The following is a 15,573-nucleotide window of genomic DNA, read 5'->3' on the forward strand; positions in this document are numbered from 1 at the left end:
TGATACTCCAATTTCATGTGAAAAAAAACTACTACTTTGTGTCACAACTTCATTTGAAATTACTGCATTATTAAACCCACTTTTTCTTTTTATGTTATCCAACAAAAAAAAAAAAAGAATGATATTATAAAATAATACAAACAATTTATCATATTCTTAATGTTATATATATCAATCAAAATGATCGATTATATTCGATCACATTAAGAAATAGAAGAAAAAAAAGATGATACCATAATAAAGGTGAAATATTGCATATATAAAATAAAAACAGAATAATCTAATAACATTCACAAGTAATAATCTATCATTTTTTTAAGTATTAGTAGTAACAGAATGAATGGAAAAATAAAAAAAAAAAAACTATAGTAATAAATGAGTACGGAAAGCCTGTCCGTCACATGTGAAAAAAAAAAAGAAAAAAAAAATAGGCGGAGCTATGAATCAAAGAAAGGGGATCCCTCTCATTCAAAGATATAATAGAAAAAAAAAAAAATATTTCTTTCTTCCTTCTTTTTTTTTTTTTTCTTTTTTTTTTTTTTATTTGGTTAATATTCCATCCTCTCTTTTTTATCATCTTCCCCCCACATTTTTTTTACTATGACTATCTCTGAAACAACTTATTCTGAATATGATGTCATTATTGTGGGTGCTGGCATCCTTGGTTCTGCTGCTGCTAAAGCTCTCGGAGATACTGGCAGACGAGTCTTATTATTAGAAAGAGATCTATCTGAACCTGATCGTATTGTTGGGGAATTATTACAACCTGGTGGTGTTAATGCTTTACATGCTTTAGGATTAGAAGGTAAAAACCTCCCTTATTATTATTAAAGAATGATAATAACTTATCTTTATCATTTTAAAGAATGTCTCCAAGGTATCGATGGTATTGATTGTCATGGTTATGGTGTGATTCGAGATATGCAAACAGTGGCTATTCCATATCCTATTAATCCAGTATCCAATAAAGAAGCAGTAGGAAAATCTTTTCATCATGGTCGATTTGTCAATCAACTTCGACAACATGCATCTGCCGTAGAAAAGTAAGTCAAAATAATAATATATATATGTAAATCGAAAGATTGATTATGTATACTCTTTTTTATGATAGTGTGACCGTTAAAGAAGCAACAGTAACCTCTTTACTAAAAGAACAATTAGTTGGGGAAGATGATGAATTGGTTGGCAATGAAAAGGTGGTGGGTGTTGTAGCTCAGATTAAAGATAGATCAGAAGAAAAGGTAAGATGATGATGTTATACACATTCATTTATAACACAATATACTTATGATATCATTTTCCAAAGTTTTATGCTCCTTTGACTATTGTTGCAGATGGTTTATTTTCAAAATTCAGAAAAGAAATGACAACGAAAACTCCTGATGTTCGATCATACTTTGTTGGGTAAGTGGAATTAAAAAAATAATAATAAAAAAAAGAGTTAATTAATGTATAATAAAACAAAAATCTTTCTTTTTTTTTTCTTTAGTTTTGTCATGAAAGATGTTCCTTTACCAATGCCTGAACATGGTCATGTTATTTTAGCTAAACCATCACCGATTTTGATGTATCAAATCAGTACACATGATACTCGTATCCTTGTAGACATTCCTGGACAACTTCCTTCTGCTTCCAATGGTGATTTAAAACGATATCTACATGATAACATTGCCCCTCAGTTACCCGATACTATTCGTGTAAATTAAAAAAATCATTAAATCAAGGAAAAAAAAAAAAGGTGATCCAAATCAGATGATAGTTTGATTGATTTTTATTTTTATTATTATTAGACTTGCTTTATCAATGCTTTAGAAACTGAACGATTACGGTCTATGCCTAATGGATTTCTTCCTCCTTCCATCAACAATTATGAAGGTATGATTGTTTTAGGTGATGCCATGAATATGCGACATCCTTTGACAGGTGGTAAGTAAAAAGAAAGGAAAAAAAAAAGAAAGAATGGTATGATTGATTGGGATGAATTTTCTTTTTTTATACTTTAGGTGGTATGACTGTGGCATTAAATGATGTGGTACTTCTTCGAGAATTACTCTCACCAGAAGTCGTACCTTCTTTCACTGATACACAATTGGTTATCAAACAAATGGCAAAACTCCATTGGAAACGCAAGAAATATTGTACTTCTATCAATGTTTTGGCCATGGCTCTTTATAGATTATTTGCTGCTGAAGATGAAGATCTTGCTGTATTACAAAGAGGATGTTTTGGTTATTTCAAACTAGGTGGTAATTGTATTGATGGACCTTGTGGTTTATTATCTGGTTTAATACAACAACCTCTAGTGCTTGTCTATCACTTCTTTGCTGTGGCTATCTATGCCATCTATTTGGAATTCAAAACTGGTGGATGGCGACAAGCGCCTATGAATTTTATCAAGATCTTTACTGTCTTATATACTGCATGCGTTACCATCTTCCCTTATCTTTGGAGTGAACTACAGAAATGAAGTTTATCTCTTCTATTCCCATCTTCCTTTATTATGATTATTATTATTATTGTTGTTCTTTTAATTTGATTTTACGTATATACACTACTTTTTTTACAATATTATAAAACATACACTATTATGTCTTCATTTGACTAATTAATTAATAAAAACATTGTTATTTTACTATTTTTATGGATGCGTTTCTATTGAACTTGACTCATATGATAATCGATCTTCTTTCGTGATGACAGTGACATAGGTTACAGACAAAGGTTCAGTTCTTTATTTAACTTGTCTATTACAATCTCTAAATCTTTATCAGCGTTTTGATGAAGTTGCTGCACTTCTGGTCGAATCTTGTGATAAGCCAAAGGTGATCTGTCATGAATGTTAAATCATTGCATTGTCCATATGAATCTCTCTCTCTCTCTTTTTTTTTTCTTTTTGTTTTACCTTTCATTAAATTTTGTTCTGTGATACTCCAATTCAGCAAGATTTTTAATAATATCATTCTCTAATCCTCTTCTTTGTGAAGCTAGTTGAACAAGTAAGAGAGTATTTTTGGCTTTGTTGAAAAATAGGACAGGATTAGTTTTCTATTTCAATATAAATATATAATAGTAATAAAAAGGAATTATATACCTCGCGACTCCCACTCAAGTCGTTTAATAGGATCAGTTTCTTTTTTATAAGCTTCAAACTGTCGTCTGATCCGTTGACGTAGATACCAAGTCTTTTGTAAAGTACGAGGAAGGGCCTTGTCAGCAGCTTTTAAAAAGGTACGATACATGCTTGCACCTCTTCACATATATGATCAACACTGAAAAAGTAAAATAAAGAGAACGCTACACACAGAAAGAATTTTATCACTCGGCAGGTAAAATCAGGCCAGCTGATTTTTTTTTTCCAGAAACGAACATCCCGTCTAGTAACATCCGTGATCTCATTCATGATAATTAGATAATGATGTTTCTTTCTATTATTATTACTTTTATTATTATTTAATGTATCAACTGTTTTCTATTGAGCAACTTGTTAAGATTGGATTTCTTTTAACTTTGATTTCAACATATCATCCACTTGCTTGTTGTATTTATCCGTCAGGGTTTGTACCTTAAAAAAGAAGAAAGGTCAGGGAACTGAATAAGATCCTCATGAAGAAAATGCTTTTTTTTTTTTGTTCTTACCAATTTTTCCATCTTTTTGATATCATCCTTGGATTGAGTTTTGGCATCTGTTTTTAATTGTTTCATGCCATCCTGACGTACAAGACGCACTCGTGACTTGATCTGTTCGGCTGTTTGACTTGCCACTTTGGCCATCTTTTCTCTTGATTCCTTAGTAGGCCTTTTTTTTTTTTTAACAAAAAATGTGATGTTAATCTTCATTTTTTTTTTATCTGAATGACTTTTAGCTCTTTGTTTGTTTGTTTTACTTACTTTGGAATAGGAACTCGAATGAATTTACTATCGATCACGGGATTTAAGTTCAAACCTGCTTCTCGGATACTTTTGTCGACTGCTGTTTGATACTGGTGAAGAAAAATGTCAAAATGAATGTCACACAATATAGAAAGTTATCTTTTGATGATGATGATGATGATTATTTTACCTCAGTATCATGAACAGACACCAATAGAGTCTGTGGGTCCCGGATGGTTACTTGTGCCAAGTCACGTAGAGGGAAATTGGTGTCTTCAATATTTACTCGAACTGTATCTAACAAGGCTGAAAAAAAAAAAAAAGGTCAGCGAAAAGGAATATTTTCTCGTCAATTCCTCCTTTTACAGGAAACATAATAATAGTAGTAGTGATTATACCTGGATTAGCTCGACCTACACGAAGAGTATTGAATTGTTCCTGCAACGTATGAATCACATGGTTGAACTTGACTTCGATTGCCTTTTCATCAAATAACATGGCAGAAGGTTCAGTCGTATCATTGCCTGTAGAAGAGGCTACGTTCTTTTTCTTATTGTTAGTCTTTTTGGCATAAGCACGTACTTGTATCCATTCAGAGGGTTGAGTGACTACTGCTGTTGTTACATATAAAGAAGGATTCATAGACACTGCCCTTGTTGAAGTAGTGGATCTCAGGGCTGTACGGATTAAGGTGGAGGTAAGTGGCATTAAGGTTCTTAAAGTCATGGTTTGGTATGAAAATGGATAAGTTTAGCTTTGAAAAATATGCCGCTTTGATTCCCCCTTGCCAACCTTCCCTTTGTGACAGTGAAAAAAAAAGGACTTTAAGGTCAGCCTCAATTACCAAATAAAATACGGACTTTGAAAATTCATTATGCTAATGGCCCATAATTACTACCAATGTACAAATACTCCAGGGCAGCTATTATGATAAATCATTACACATATGATGATACCATCACATCAGTGAGAAACAAAATACTAATAAGATTATATTCCCTGTGTGACAGTATTACGAACCAAAACAAGAATAAACAAAAACAAAAATAAAATTTGGTCACCAATATCACTCAGCACGTACTTATATATACAGTCGAGAAAGTTAGGTTGGATCAGGTTAGCTGAAAGTGGGTCAGCTCCGCGAAAATGGGTCAACTCTGTGAAAATGGGTCAAGCATTTGAAAGTGGGTCAAAATTAGGGCGTAAATAGGGCGCAACCTGACCCACTTTCAAATGCTTGACCCATTTTCACAGAGTTGACCCATTTTCGCGGAGCTGACCCACTTTCAGCTAACCTGACCCAACCTAACTTTCTCGACTGTAAGACCAACAAAAATTTTATTGTGTATATACTTCGTCTCTTTTTTAGACCATTTTTAAAATAAAAAGAAATCTCACAGACTTGTTCTCGTCTTCTTTTTTTATTATTTTGTATCATTATTATTCAATTCAACACCAATCTCACATTGGGTGGTTCATAATCCCTTTTTACCAATGACCCCAACATCTCCACTCGTGCTCTCGGGTCAGACTTCACTCCTTCTGAAGGTATGCTTCTTCGTTTTCCATATCGTACTGGTGACTCCTTCAATCGTCCTTTACCTGATACCGACCGTCGACGTTACCTTTTTGAATGCCCAAAGAATTCTTTACAGTTGGCTGCTTCAAGTTGTTGTTCCAAAAGGGCGGCAAAGAATCAGCTCTGGACGTTCCTGTAGGTACCTACACGGCCGCTGACAGCATATTTGTCGATAGTACAGAGTGTGACATTCTCTATATGTCTCGTTCAGCAAATCTTGCCAGCTTACCCGCAGTTATAGTGGAAATACAACACACAATGATATGTAACTTGATGTGCCAAGCTGTCCAGTTCTACCTGAACGTGTACAAACGTTTTCACACCTTCCCAATCTTATTCATCGTCTGTATCTCAAAAGCGGAATCTAAAGCCCTCGATGACCTCTTCAAATCTTCCAAAACAAGATTTATCTACTGGAAACACCTTGTTTCCACTTCGCAAAAAAACTGCTTCATGCTGACCAAAGAGAGCATCGATCCCTTTATCGATAATCGTGATATCAATGTGTTGGACCTTTTGATTGCCTTTGCCCATTTTCTGACGTCTGGCCAACAAAGCATCATCAGCATTGACCGATGGGACGACCCAAGCGTCACAAGACTATACTTGGTCGACATGAAAATGGTTAAAAATGACAGGGAAACAGAGACCGACAAAATGGAGGCCTTGCGAACGATTTGTCAAACAACGCAGAGTCAATTTGAGAAGATATTATCGACAAATTGCCGACAACCCCCAGCTGAGCGCAAGCTTACGCAAATGCAGGATGACACTACAGCGCGAGTCTCAAAAGGACTAAACAAACTTGGGATACTAAAAAAGATGCAACAGGAATTAGTGAAGGAAGAAGATGAGAACCTATTTCCCCTTGTAATCAATCTGTTACATGGTCACATGTCGTATAAAAAAAAAAAGAAATAATAAAAGAAAAGAAAAAAAAAATTATAAAAGACAAAAAACAATAAAACGATACAATGAAGCAAGGATCAAGCGACACACCACCAGAAACAAGAACATCCATGGAACTTTCCGACGAGCTTAGTGATGCTTCTTATCCTGCAAATTTCAAAAACGTAAGGTTGATTGCATTTGTCGATACTTGGAAACAAAGTAATAACTGGGAACATTGGGAACATTGTATTATCATCGACTTTCTCGAACTTAAAGGCCTTTACCTGGTTATGGACAACGCACCAATTCATAAGTCAAAAGAGATTGAAATGGCAATTATAGAACGCGACTATCGATGTGTGTGTGTGTTTACCTTTGCCGTTATTCCCCTGAACTGAATACTATACAACAAGCGACAGCTACCAACAGAACAGGAAACTTTTACGACAAAGGTAAAAGAAGCTTGCCATAGGGTGACTCACAGGTATATTCAGCGATGCTCTACCTCTTGTTTCGCTCTCTCTCTCTCTCTCTCTCTCCAGGAAATACCAATGTAGAATGTAGATTAGTTGTACATAGTAGTTAGTTTCCTCTTATTTGTATCTTCATCTTTTTTTTTTATTATTTGAACTTCCAATAAAAATTGAATTTTTGTTGTTATGGTCGACTTAAGTTTCACTTCAATGGCTTTTGTGTGTAGCGGTGTCTTTTTTTTTTTGCATGTAAAGGGATGTTTGTTTGTGTAAATGTTGTTCGCCTTTTTTTTTTTTTTTTTTTTTTTTTGTTGTATGCGACATCGAAATTCACTTTAGACGACATTCAGTTTCCATTTGCTTGGCGGATGTCCGGACTTTTTAAGAAAATACCAAAAAAGCATGCTGATCATTTTTTGAAACTCAAAAAAGTAAGAACCTTGTTACATCGGTGGGGAGTGAACTTTGAAGCAAAACTGACCCACGTGTGTGCAACCTAAAATCAATAATTAAATGATTACTTTCATTGAAAAAAAAAAAAAAAAAAAAAGTAATTTCTTTTTGTTTGTCTCGCTTACACTTTTTTTTTTTTTTTTTTTTTTTTTTACTCTCTCTATGCAATCCATATCAGGTATTATCACCCAGACACATGTGTCTACAGGTGAAATACCTCCTCCTTTAGTAGGGTCCTCGATCTCTATAGTAGATGACCTTGTACTTGTTTTTGCTGGTCGTCTTGTTACTTCCCGAAAAATGACAAATCACTTGTACGTACTTAACCTCAAAACTCTAGTTTGGACCAGACATATCCCTCCACCAGACTCAGACAAGGCACCTAAACCACGTTATTTTCACTCCACTAATACTTTTGGTCGGTCTCTTGTTATATTCGGTGGTATGGGTTATTCACGACACTCTGAAGATGGACTTTGTGTGTTGGACGATGTTGCTATTTTCGATATCGACACCATGAGTTGGAAACAACCTGAAATACAACCCTCTCTTTTCGCTCCTCGTCCTCGTTACGCTCATCTCGCTACAATTTCAAAACATCACCTATTTGTCATTGGTGGTCAGGATATGGATAATGGTTACCTCACCGAGATCAATGTGTTGGATCTTCATTCTTTTGAGTGGGTACGAGCTATTGCTTTTGATCAACATGTTGGAGCCTATCGTTCAGTGGTAGTAGCAACTCCGGTTGGTACCTCTTTACCAACAGGTATGAATAATAACGATGATCAGTCTAGTGTTTCTGTAAAAAATGATAATTCAACACAAAACGATCCATCAGCAAGAAGTCGCATGTCTATCTTGTATACCGATCTAGATTATAATCCACCTACTGATACACCAGGACCTATCTTTATGTATAGCAACTATAATTTTGCCGATGTTAATAGAGAACTTCAACTTATTACTCGATCCTCATTTTCAACAAAACTAGCAGGTGTAGATGAACGAGATATCAATCAAATATCGGTGGAAAATGTATCGGATATGATGACAGGCTCAGTTATGCCACCTGGACTACGATTTCCAACTGGAGATGTGCTTGGACAACATATGGTCATTGCAGGAACGTATTTATCACCTCAAAATCAATCATACTCTTTATGGGGACTTAATACTGTCACTTTAGCTTGGACTCGCGTGGATACTGGAGAAATATTTAATACAGGATCATGGAATCGAGGTGTACTAGATGCAGAACGCAATCGATACTTGATATTTGGGAATATGCACCGGAATTTACTGGAAGATTACAATCATCGTCAAGTGAACTTTGAACACATGGCAACCGTCGATTTGGAAGCATTTGGAATTTATCAACAACCAAAGATGAGTTGTTCACCTCTTGCGCAAGAAATGGGTTTACGTTTATTAAATGAACCGACAGTGGCTGATTTTTATGTGATCACTCGGGATAGTCAAGAAATTCCTGTCAACTCGGCTATTTTACGGCATAGATGGCCATATTTTGCAAAGCTATTGGAACAAGAAGAAGAAAATGAAGGAACAACAATGGACGAAGCATCATCAGGAAAACCAACCTTACTTGATGATATTCAAGAAAACGAAGAAGTAAAAATGCACACCGACATCGACTATAAACCACATGCTCAGTCTATGACATTCCCTTATTCATATCCGGTGGTGATGGCTTTATTGCAATATCTTTATACAGACAACTTATTGACAGCACAACAGTATCAACCTCATATACTTTCACATTTGCTTCTTTTGGCTGATATGTACAAATTGCCACGCTTGGTTTCATTGGCAACTCATGCTCTTCATCAAATGCTTAACATGTCAACTGCTCCATTGGTTTTTGAAACAGCTGCTCTCTCCCATCAAACAAGTTTACAAATTCGTGCTTTAAAGTTAATGATTGCCGCCAAAAAGATGGTTCATCAACAACAACAGCAACAACAACAAATCAATCTTCAATCACAACGTCAACAACGATTATCTCAATATAACGGTATTACAAGTACTAATAATAATATCGGCAGTGATGATTGGGATACACAATCAATGGCTTCTACTACATTTCAACAGCAGTATCTCGATCAGTATCAAACATTACCAACACCAACATCATCATTGTCATCATCATATCCATTATCCCCAGCGGCAACAGCATCGACTTCAGAATTGGATCTCAACAAACAAATGCATATGTCACCTACATTGGGTGCACACCGTGGGCGAACTCCTTCTCTTGGTAATCGCTCTATGTTTTCCACCAATGGAGGAGGTATCTCTTCTCCAAGGCAAGTCAATACGTTACCAACTAATCGACCTTCTACAGCTTTGAATTTTTATGGAGCCACACGGCAAACAATCACCACTAGTACTAGCAACAACAGCAGTGGTAGCAGCAATGGCAACAGTTCTTATTATTCTGTGACTACACCATCCTATCAACATCCACCTTCATCAACATCCTCTACTTCATCATCCTCTTTTTATTCATCTGAACCTAAAAAGTCGACATCCTCTGGTTTTCCTTTCATCTCTAATAATGCCATGCCAGTAAAAACATCTCCATCTTCTTCTTCCACCATACCTGAAGATGACAATTTCAGTGTATCCAGCTTTTCGATGTATGGTAATCAAACCACATTTACTAATACTTCTAATTCATCCTCCTCCAGTAAAGATTTGTCCAATTCAAGCAGACGAAAACAAAACCGTATTTTGAATGCTTTGGGAAACAAATTCTCAATGTCACGATCTTGATTATTTATTATTAATTCCTATTTATTTTTATTCCCCTTTATTTATTTTCTTTCTTTTTTTTATTATTATTAATAATATTATTTTGCTTTCTTTGTTTAATAAAAATGAATAAAAGTGTTATTATATATATATTTATCATCATCAAAAGGTTAAATAATTGGTAATTTTATTTGTTATTGAATTGAAAGAATGGTGGAGTCAAAAAAAAAATTGTCAAATATATATGGGAGAATGAAATGGATTCTTTTTCTTTTTTTTTTTTTTCTTATGAAGAAGTAGGCAGGAAGCTCCATAAAGTACCAATGGCTGCCATGGAAATGGCGATGAGCATGATCAACCAATCCAAAATATATTGAGAATAAGTCATTGAATGTCCAAATAAACTAAGATGACATGCCAATGGAAAAATGGCTGAAATCCCAAAACTGAATAAAGCTCCTAATAAAGACTAGCAAGAAAAGAACAATGATTATCATAATTTACTTTTAAGAGACCTTGTCTTACCATAACTTTATCAAACCCAGGGAAAATGATGGCAATATAAACGATGAAAGCATGAAGCAAAAGTCGACTTGTCCAAGAAATCAATGATTTGCCCATACGTGTATGACTCCATTTTTCAATCGTTGGTTTGGAAAGTAACCAATGTTCCCAAGTTACTTGTAGAGGATTCATCATTACGCCATATTTCGCAATCGGTGTTAAAAATACGAGCCAAAGAACTGTTCGATTTAATGCACGATTGAATCCTTCTGTCACTGCCAAATTCTGCGTTATCTACATATCCAAAAAAAAAAGAAAAAAGTGGATGGATAATGAGAAGTCTCTATTTTTAAAAAAAAAAAAACAAGATAGAATTACGAACAAAAAAAAACATACTTCTTTCATAGTTGAGGTACCAAACATGGTGTAACCAGCCCATGCCATCAATACATAACTTGCAGTTGTAATCAAATAACTAAGATTTACCACTTGATTATATTTCTTTGGTTCATCCATATCACGATAAAGAGATGGAAAAACAGCTGCTCCTGTATAGACACTCATGATCAAACCAAATGAGATGGGAAGTCCATAATAACTGCTTGGAAACATTTCAGTAGGCTATGCATAGATATAAATTTAATAGCATTATAGACAATTAATACAGAAATAAAAACTTTTTTTTTGATTGCTTTTTTTTTAATTTTTTTGTATTACCGCAGGATACCATAGACTACCTGGAGCTTCTTCTTTCTCTACTCCATCATACAAAACAATCAATAAAAGACAAATGCAGCTGACAATCCCAATAAAACTTGCATAAGCCAAATGACGTATAGGGAAAAACAAAGTAGGAGTAAGAAGAAAAAAGGAGATGATTCGTGTTTGAATCATGGGAATTAATGGGAAAAGAGACTGAATGGCATCACCTAATAAAATGACCATAGCCACACTTTATGTCCACAGAAAGAGAAAATATTAGTGATGGATCTTTTTAGTGATCATTCCATTTTTTTTTTTTTTTACCCAACAGTGAGAAGTTCTACAATAAAAACACTGCCAATGAAAGCACGTCCACGATGTCCAAATGCCACAGCACCAATATCACCATAGGTAGTTGCACCTGGTTGAACTTCGAGACATTTGATCAATATTTTGGCTGTATAGTTGGTGGCTAGGCAACAAAATAAAAGAATGACAGATCCATAGACCCAACCTGCTAAACGGAATGCTAAAGGTAAAGCCAAGATTCCCACGCCAATCAGCACATTGACTGCATTGAAAATAGACTGAAGAAAAGTAGAACGCAAACAAGTAGACGATGATATTGGTGAAGCATTATAGTCAGACATAAGCGATGCCACAGTAGTGTGCCGTGATAAACCAGGAAAAAGACCATACATTGATTCTCCCATATGTTCAGAGAAAGTACTATCCAAATCAAGGGTAGAAGTAGATGGTGGTAATGTATGATGATGGCTACTAATAATAATAATAATTTTAAATGATGATGATTTTTTTTTTTGTTAGTCGAGTTAACAAGAGTCCTTTCTATAATTATTTATTATCCTTACGATTTAGTGTCAAAATCTTGTTGATAATGTTGTAAATCATCCTCTTGAGATGGATAATGCTGTTGATGAAAATGATGATTTACTATTATATTTTCAGCCATATACATTACAGATGCCCGAGAAAATGACTCCGCCATAGATTCCACTGCCGTGCGAAAGGTCTGTGTACGAGATAATTCAGTCATTTGGCTGGAAACCCGCGACATGTTCAAATCAGTGGGAACAAAAGTATCATCGGGATAAGAAAAGGAACCGTAATATGGATGTGTGTTATTAGGTATACGAATGTAATTTTCAGATGATGGGGGATCTGACGTACTGGTATTTTTATCGTCCATTATTGTTGAAAATAATATTTATATGCAAAGATGAAAGAAAAAAGGAAGATAATTAAAAAAAAAAGATCTAGGAAACAGCATATTTATTCAACTTTATTATTTATTTCTGCGGATGATACATGAAACATAAACAAAAATCCACCAAGAGAGACAAAAAAAAAAGGTACGGATGAAAGAAAAACTTAGTGAAAATCTGAGCTCTTATTTTATTATCCTTTTTGTTTAGAATGCATGTTTCAACTTTTTTTTTCATTTGTCAATTGCGCAATCGAGCGACAAGGGATAAACAATGTATGTAATTACACAAACTATCTCAGAGAATTCTTTATAATTCCTTCTAATTAAATAAAACAACGGCAACAAGGACTAGTCCCACTATTTCATCAGTTGCGAAATTTTGGTTTTATCTCTTTCGCATATTGCCTATAAAGGAAATCCGAAGGGGAATGACAAGAAGAATGGTGTGTCCTTTTCCTTTAGGGATTTTGGGATACAGTAGTTGGCTTTCTTAGATTATTGCCTTATCACGGGGCCAGAAAAGCGTGGCTGTTTCATGTATCTAATTGAGGTAATGATGAAATAGTATGGATAAGAATACAGCGGATGATATTATAATGAATATCATTAGGTAAGTTGATCTAAGGTAAGATCAAGCACACACAAGACTTCCTACCAACTCATCAGAGTGATTTCTAGGTTTTCTAATCCAAACAGTACACCGATATGAACAAAATCCTTTCTTCAAGTGTATCTCACTGACATAGCGGGAGATCTAAGGTCTGACTAAGAAAAAGTCCTATGACTTTGTAAATCATTCTAAATGAATCCCATGAACTAATATTTCATCTTAAGCAAACAATAATCATATGCCAGAATCTTTGATTTCTAATACTCCAGTGGAGTGTATTTATTGAATACTATATAAAAAGACTGAGAACAATAAAATGATGTAAAATATAAAAAGATAGTGGGTAAAGGTGAAGAAAAAAAAACGACAAGAATAGGCTACATATATTTCTATGATACAAGAAGGGGAGGAAGAAACCGACGAATGAAGAAATGAAGAGAAGTTGATTTACATATATATGCAAAATTTGTTTGATGCTATCCTTTCTTGAACCCAAATTTTTTCCGCTCGTAAAATAGATCTATCCAAAGTGTAAAAATACAGAATCAGTACAATGACTTGAATATCCTTTGTTATCATTTCCTACCTGTTTTTGAAGATCCCAAGTTAATAATCTTTGGACATCCTTCACGATCTTTCTCTAATCGGGTACAACTAACGCAATAATACGCATCAGACACGCCAGGACCACCACAGACAACGCATCTACCTTGGAATGACCCTTAAGTAGACAAACAAGTTAGTATACAGTTATCAAAGTATAAGAATTTCTTGATCATTTCCTTTTTTTTTTTTTCTGTCTCTTACCAAAGTTACATTCATCACATATCCGTACCAATGTTGCAGGGCGTACATAACTAAACCAAAGAAAAAGAAAAAAAAAATATTCACCGTTAATATATAACTTTTCAGTCAAAAGATTCTTTTTTTTTGTTTTACCTATCACAAATGACACATCTTCCATCACATTTCTCACAAAGCCGTCCAATGGCAATGCCAGGTTGTTTTCGACAAAAAATGAGATCAGGATGATGTCTTGCCATTTTATAATATGTAAGTAAAGTAAAGTAAAGAAAAGGCGCAGACAAAAAAAAAATGCGACGCTCTCTTACTTAGGTTTACCTTGCCCCTCTCTCCCTCAAAACGTCACATTTTGATCTCCGGTTACATATGTGAGGAAAGTCTTTTAGTGGACTTAATTGCCAATTTTTTTTGTACTATTTATTTATTTCTTACAGAAAGAATAAAATATGTCGGATACTGAAGCTATAACCGAAGACGTAAAAATAGAGAATAAAGAGGACATAACTCAAACTGAAATATCGTCAGAACCATTATCCGTCATACAGCCAGTATCCGTTGACCCAGCAACTTCAGAGTCGCAACAACAGCAACAAGAACCATTATCACCTTCTTGTCAAGAGGACCAGGAGCTTATAGACATCACCACTGTTAAGGCTGAAGACACCTATATAGACACCTCTATTATATCCTCTGATACTACCACTAACAATGCTACTATCACTCCCTCTTCTACTGCCACCAGTACCACTAAAATCGCTGTTACTGCGCCAGATACTTCCACTCCTATTATCACAACTACAACAACTACAACAAGTACCGCTAATATAGCAACTGAACTTCCTGAACCTTCTGAAGGTACCAAACATTCACAACCATCCACAACAGAAGTGCATAATCCTATCACTTCAACATCTTCAACTCAGAATGACTCTCCATTACCTGCTACTCAAGGGTCCACAACGAACATAAAAACGCAAGAGAATGTGCCGGTCACCTCCACTTCACCAACCACTGCAAAATCCACCACTAATTTCGAAGAAATTCAAAACCAACTGAAGAAGACTCTTGATCATATTGAACAACGAAACATGGTGAGTGGATTTCGTACCTTAAGTAAGGCAACAGGTGCTGTTGTTGATCACTGTGAACAATTAGGTAACACAAAAAAGAAGGAAGAGGATCATGTATATTCTAACCCTTTTGACAACCACCTCCTGACCTTTTTTTTTTTTTTTTAAATACTGATAGGTCTTACTTCGGATGATCATCCTTATAATGCAATTGATAGAGAACAATTTTGGGCAGGTCTGAATAATTGTTGGTTATATGCTTTGGCGCAACGGCATGAACCAAGTCAACCAGAGGAAAAGATGACTGATCAACAATTACGTAGATTACGAGAACACGTCGTGACATGGGCTGATAAATTAGAACGATATGGATTAGTAGATTATGAAATGGGATGGTGGGAAGCGGATATTCTGGCAGCCATCGATGCAATATTAGCATCATCACAAGCTGCAGTAGTTGCACAGGCGGCAAATACTCTGTTTAGAGAAGAAACATCATCTTAACACTGTTTTTAATAAATATATATATATATATAAGTAAAAATATACACAAAACGTATATGTATATATATCTTTTTGCATTTTATTTGACTTTGGATCTGACATAAAATAAA

The 15,573-nt window shown here is 35.0% G+C and overlaps 8 protein-coding genes across 8 annotated transcripts; 4 read left to right on the plus strand and 4 right to left on the minus strand.

Moving 5' to 3' along the window:
• Positions 1 to 545: 545 nt before the first annotated feature.
• BX664DRAFT_286423 (squalene epoxidase-domain-containing protein) lies at positions 546 to 2,579 on the plus strand. The gene is made up of 7 exons (XM_051541706.1): positions 546 to 805; positions 866 to 1,043; positions 1,112 to 1,241; positions 1,307 to 1,404; positions 1,490 to 1,697; positions 1,791 to 1,926; positions 2,004 to 2,579. Exons 1-7 carry the CDS (start codon positions 601 to 603, stop codon positions 2,465 to 2,467), a joined length of 1,419 nt encoding a protein of 472 aa, XP_051396679.1. The 5' UTR covers positions 546 to 600; the 3' UTR covers positions 2,468 to 2,579.
• A 1-nt stretch (position 2,580) lies between these two features.
• On the minus strand, positions 2,581 to 3,389 carry BX664DRAFT_341893 (uncharacterized protein). The gene is made up of 3 exons (XM_051547067.1): positions 3,092 to 3,389; positions 2,903 to 3,014; positions 2,581 to 2,827 (listed from the first exon to the last, which is right to left on the minus strand). Exons 1-3 carry the CDS (start codon positions 3,237 to 3,239, stop codon positions 2,710 to 2,712), a joined length of 378 nt encoding a protein of 125 aa, XP_051396680.1. The 5' UTR covers positions 3,240 to 3,389; the 3' UTR covers positions 2,581 to 2,709.
• Positions 3,390 to 3,484: 95 nt separating this feature from the next.
• BX664DRAFT_269407 (ribosome recycling factor domain-containing protein) lies at positions 3,485 to 4,512 on the minus strand (the record flags this gene model as incomplete). The annotated part of the gene is made up of 5 exons (XM_051541050.1): positions 3,485 to 3,562; positions 3,637 to 3,796; positions 3,889 to 3,980; positions 4,061 to 4,176; positions 4,269 to 4,512. The coding sequence occupies 5 exons, from the start codon at positions 4,510 to 4,512 to the stop codon at positions 3,485 to 3,487; spliced, it is 690 nt and encodes a 229-aa protein (XP_051396681.1).
• A 991-nt stretch (positions 4,513 to 5,503) lies between these two features.
• BX664DRAFT_269514 (uncharacterized protein) lies at positions 5,504 to 6,370 on the plus strand (the record flags this gene model as incomplete). The annotated part of the gene is made up of 1 exon (XM_051541057.1): positions 5,504 to 6,370. The coding sequence occupies one exon, from the start codon at positions 5,504 to 5,506 to the stop codon at positions 6,368 to 6,370; it is 867 nt and encodes a 288-aa protein (XP_051396682.1).
• A 1,038-nt stretch (positions 6,371 to 7,408) lies between these two features.
• Positions 7,409 to 10,148, plus strand: BX664DRAFT_341898 (uncharacterized protein). The gene has a single exon (XM_051547068.1). The coding sequence runs from the start codon at positions 7,429 to 7,431 to the stop codon at positions 10,060 to 10,062; it is 2,634 nt and encodes an 877-aa protein (XP_051396683.1). The 5' UTR covers positions 7,409 to 7,428; the 3' UTR covers positions 10,063 to 10,148.
• Positions 10,149 to 10,176: 28 nt separating this feature from the next.
• On the minus strand, positions 10,177 to 12,494 carry BX664DRAFT_205769 (transmembrane amino acid transporter protein-domain-containing protein). Its single transcript, XM_051540140.1, has 6 exons — positions 12,120 to 12,494; positions 11,572 to 12,024; positions 11,263 to 11,497; positions 10,942 to 11,166; positions 10,567 to 10,839; positions 10,177 to 10,510 (listed from the first exon to the last, which is right to left on the minus strand). The coding sequence occupies exons 1-6, from the start codon at positions 12,455 to 12,457 to the stop codon at positions 10,328 to 10,330; spliced, it is 1,707 nt and encodes a 568-aa protein (XP_051396684.1). The 5' UTR covers positions 12,458 to 12,494; the 3' UTR covers positions 10,177 to 10,327.
• Positions 12,495 to 13,334: 840 nt separating this feature from the next.
• On the minus strand, positions 13,335 to 14,158 carry BX664DRAFT_341899 (PHD finger-like domain-containing protein 5A). The gene is made up of 4 exons (XM_051547069.1): positions 14,025 to 14,158; positions 13,893 to 13,942; positions 13,672 to 13,806; positions 13,335 to 13,605 (listed from the first exon to the last, which is right to left on the minus strand). Exons 1-4 carry the CDS (start codon positions 14,126 to 14,128, stop codon positions 13,562 to 13,564), a joined length of 333 nt encoding a protein of 110 aa, XP_051396685.1. The 5' UTR covers positions 14,129 to 14,158; the 3' UTR covers positions 13,335 to 13,561.
• A 170-nt stretch (positions 14,159 to 14,328) lies between these two features.
• Positions 14,329 to 15,544, plus strand: BX664DRAFT_388910 (uncharacterized protein). The gene is made up of 2 exons (XM_051549505.1): positions 14,329 to 15,044; positions 15,138 to 15,544. The coding sequence occupies exons 1-2, from the start codon at positions 14,336 to 14,338 to the stop codon at positions 15,461 to 15,463; spliced, it is 1,035 nt and encodes a 344-aa protein (XP_051396686.1). The 5' UTR covers positions 14,329 to 14,335; the 3' UTR covers positions 15,464 to 15,544.
• The last annotated feature ends 29 nt before the right edge of the window (positions 15,545 to 15,573 follow it).

This window comes from Halteromyces radiatus (genome assembly GCF_025201355.1).
Source record: "Halteromyces radiatus strain CBS 162.75 chromosome Unknown BX664scaffold_9, whole genome shotgun sequence".
Taxonomy (NCBI): domain Eukaryota; kingdom Fungi; phylum Mucoromycota; class Mucoromycetes; order Mucorales; family Cunninghamellaceae; genus Halteromyces; species Halteromyces radiatus.

What these genes read in the sequence shown, in the direction of transcription:
- BX664DRAFT_286423 (XM_051541706.1), top strand. Translation starts at nt 601, where the DNA reads ATGACTATCTCTGAAACAACTTATTCTGAATATGATGTCATTATTGTG. An exon ending in CATGCATCTGCCGTAGAAAA is followed by an intron (nt 1,044 to 1,111) that starts GTAAGTCAAAAT and finishes TTTTTATGATAG; the next exon opens with TGTGACCGTTAAAGAAGCAA. An exon ending in GCGACATCCTTTGACAGGTG is followed by an intron (nt 1,927 to 2,003) that starts GTAAGTAAAAAG and finishes TTTATACTTTAG; the next exon opens with GTGGTATGACTGTGGCATTA.
- BX664DRAFT_341893 (XM_051547067.1), bottom strand. Translation starts at nt 3,239, where the DNA reads ATGTATCGTACCTTTTTAAAAGCTGCTGACAAGGCCCTTCCTCGTACT. An exon ending in ACTTGAGTGGGAGTCGCGAG is followed by an intron (nt 3,015 to 3,091) that starts GTATATAATTCC and finishes TTTTCAACAAAG; the next exon opens with CCAAAAATACTCTCTTACTT. An exon ending in AGAACAAAATTTAATGAAAG is followed by an intron (nt 2,828 to 2,902) that starts GTAAAACAAAAA and finishes CATTCATGACAG; the next exon opens with ATCACCTTTGGCTTATCACA.
- BX664DRAFT_341898 (XM_051547068.1), top strand. Translation starts at nt 7,429, where the DNA reads ATGCAATCCATATCAGGTATTATCACCCAGACACATGTGTCTACAGGT.
- BX664DRAFT_205769 (XM_051540140.1), bottom strand. Translation starts at nt 12,457, where the DNA reads ATGGACGATAAAAATACCAGTACGTCAGATCCCCCATCATCTGAAAAT. An exon ending in GTAGTCTATGGTATCCTGCG is followed by an intron (nt 11,167 to 11,262) that starts GTAATACAAAAA and finishes ATCTATGCATAG; the next exon opens with CCTACTGAAATGTTTCCAAG. An exon ending in GTACCTCAACTATGAAAGAA is followed by an intron (nt 10,840 to 10,941) that starts GTATGTTTTTTT and finishes TTGGATATGTAG; the next exon opens with ATAACGCAGAATTTGGCAGT.
- BX664DRAFT_341899 (XM_051547069.1), bottom strand. Translation starts at nt 14,128, where the DNA reads ATGGCAAGACATCATCCTGATCTCATTTTTTGTCGAAAACAACCTGGC. An exon ending in AGATGTGTCATTTGTGATAG is followed by an intron (nt 13,943 to 14,024) that starts GTAAAACAAAAA and finishes TCTTTGGTTTAG; the next exon opens with TTATGTACGCCCTGCAACAT. An exon ending in ATGTGATGAATGTAACTTTG is followed by an intron (nt 13,807 to 13,892) that starts GTAAGAGACAGA and finishes TGTCTACTTAAG; the next exon opens with GGTCATTCCAAGGTAGATGC.
- BX664DRAFT_388910 (XM_051549505.1), top strand. Translation starts at nt 14,336, where the DNA reads ATGTCGGATACTGAAGCTATAACCGAAGACGTAAAAATAGAGAATAAA. An exon ending in TGATCACTGTGAACAATTAG is followed by an intron (nt 15,045 to 15,137) that starts GTAACACAAAAA and finishes AAATACTGATAG; the next exon opens with GTCTTACTTCGGATGATCAT.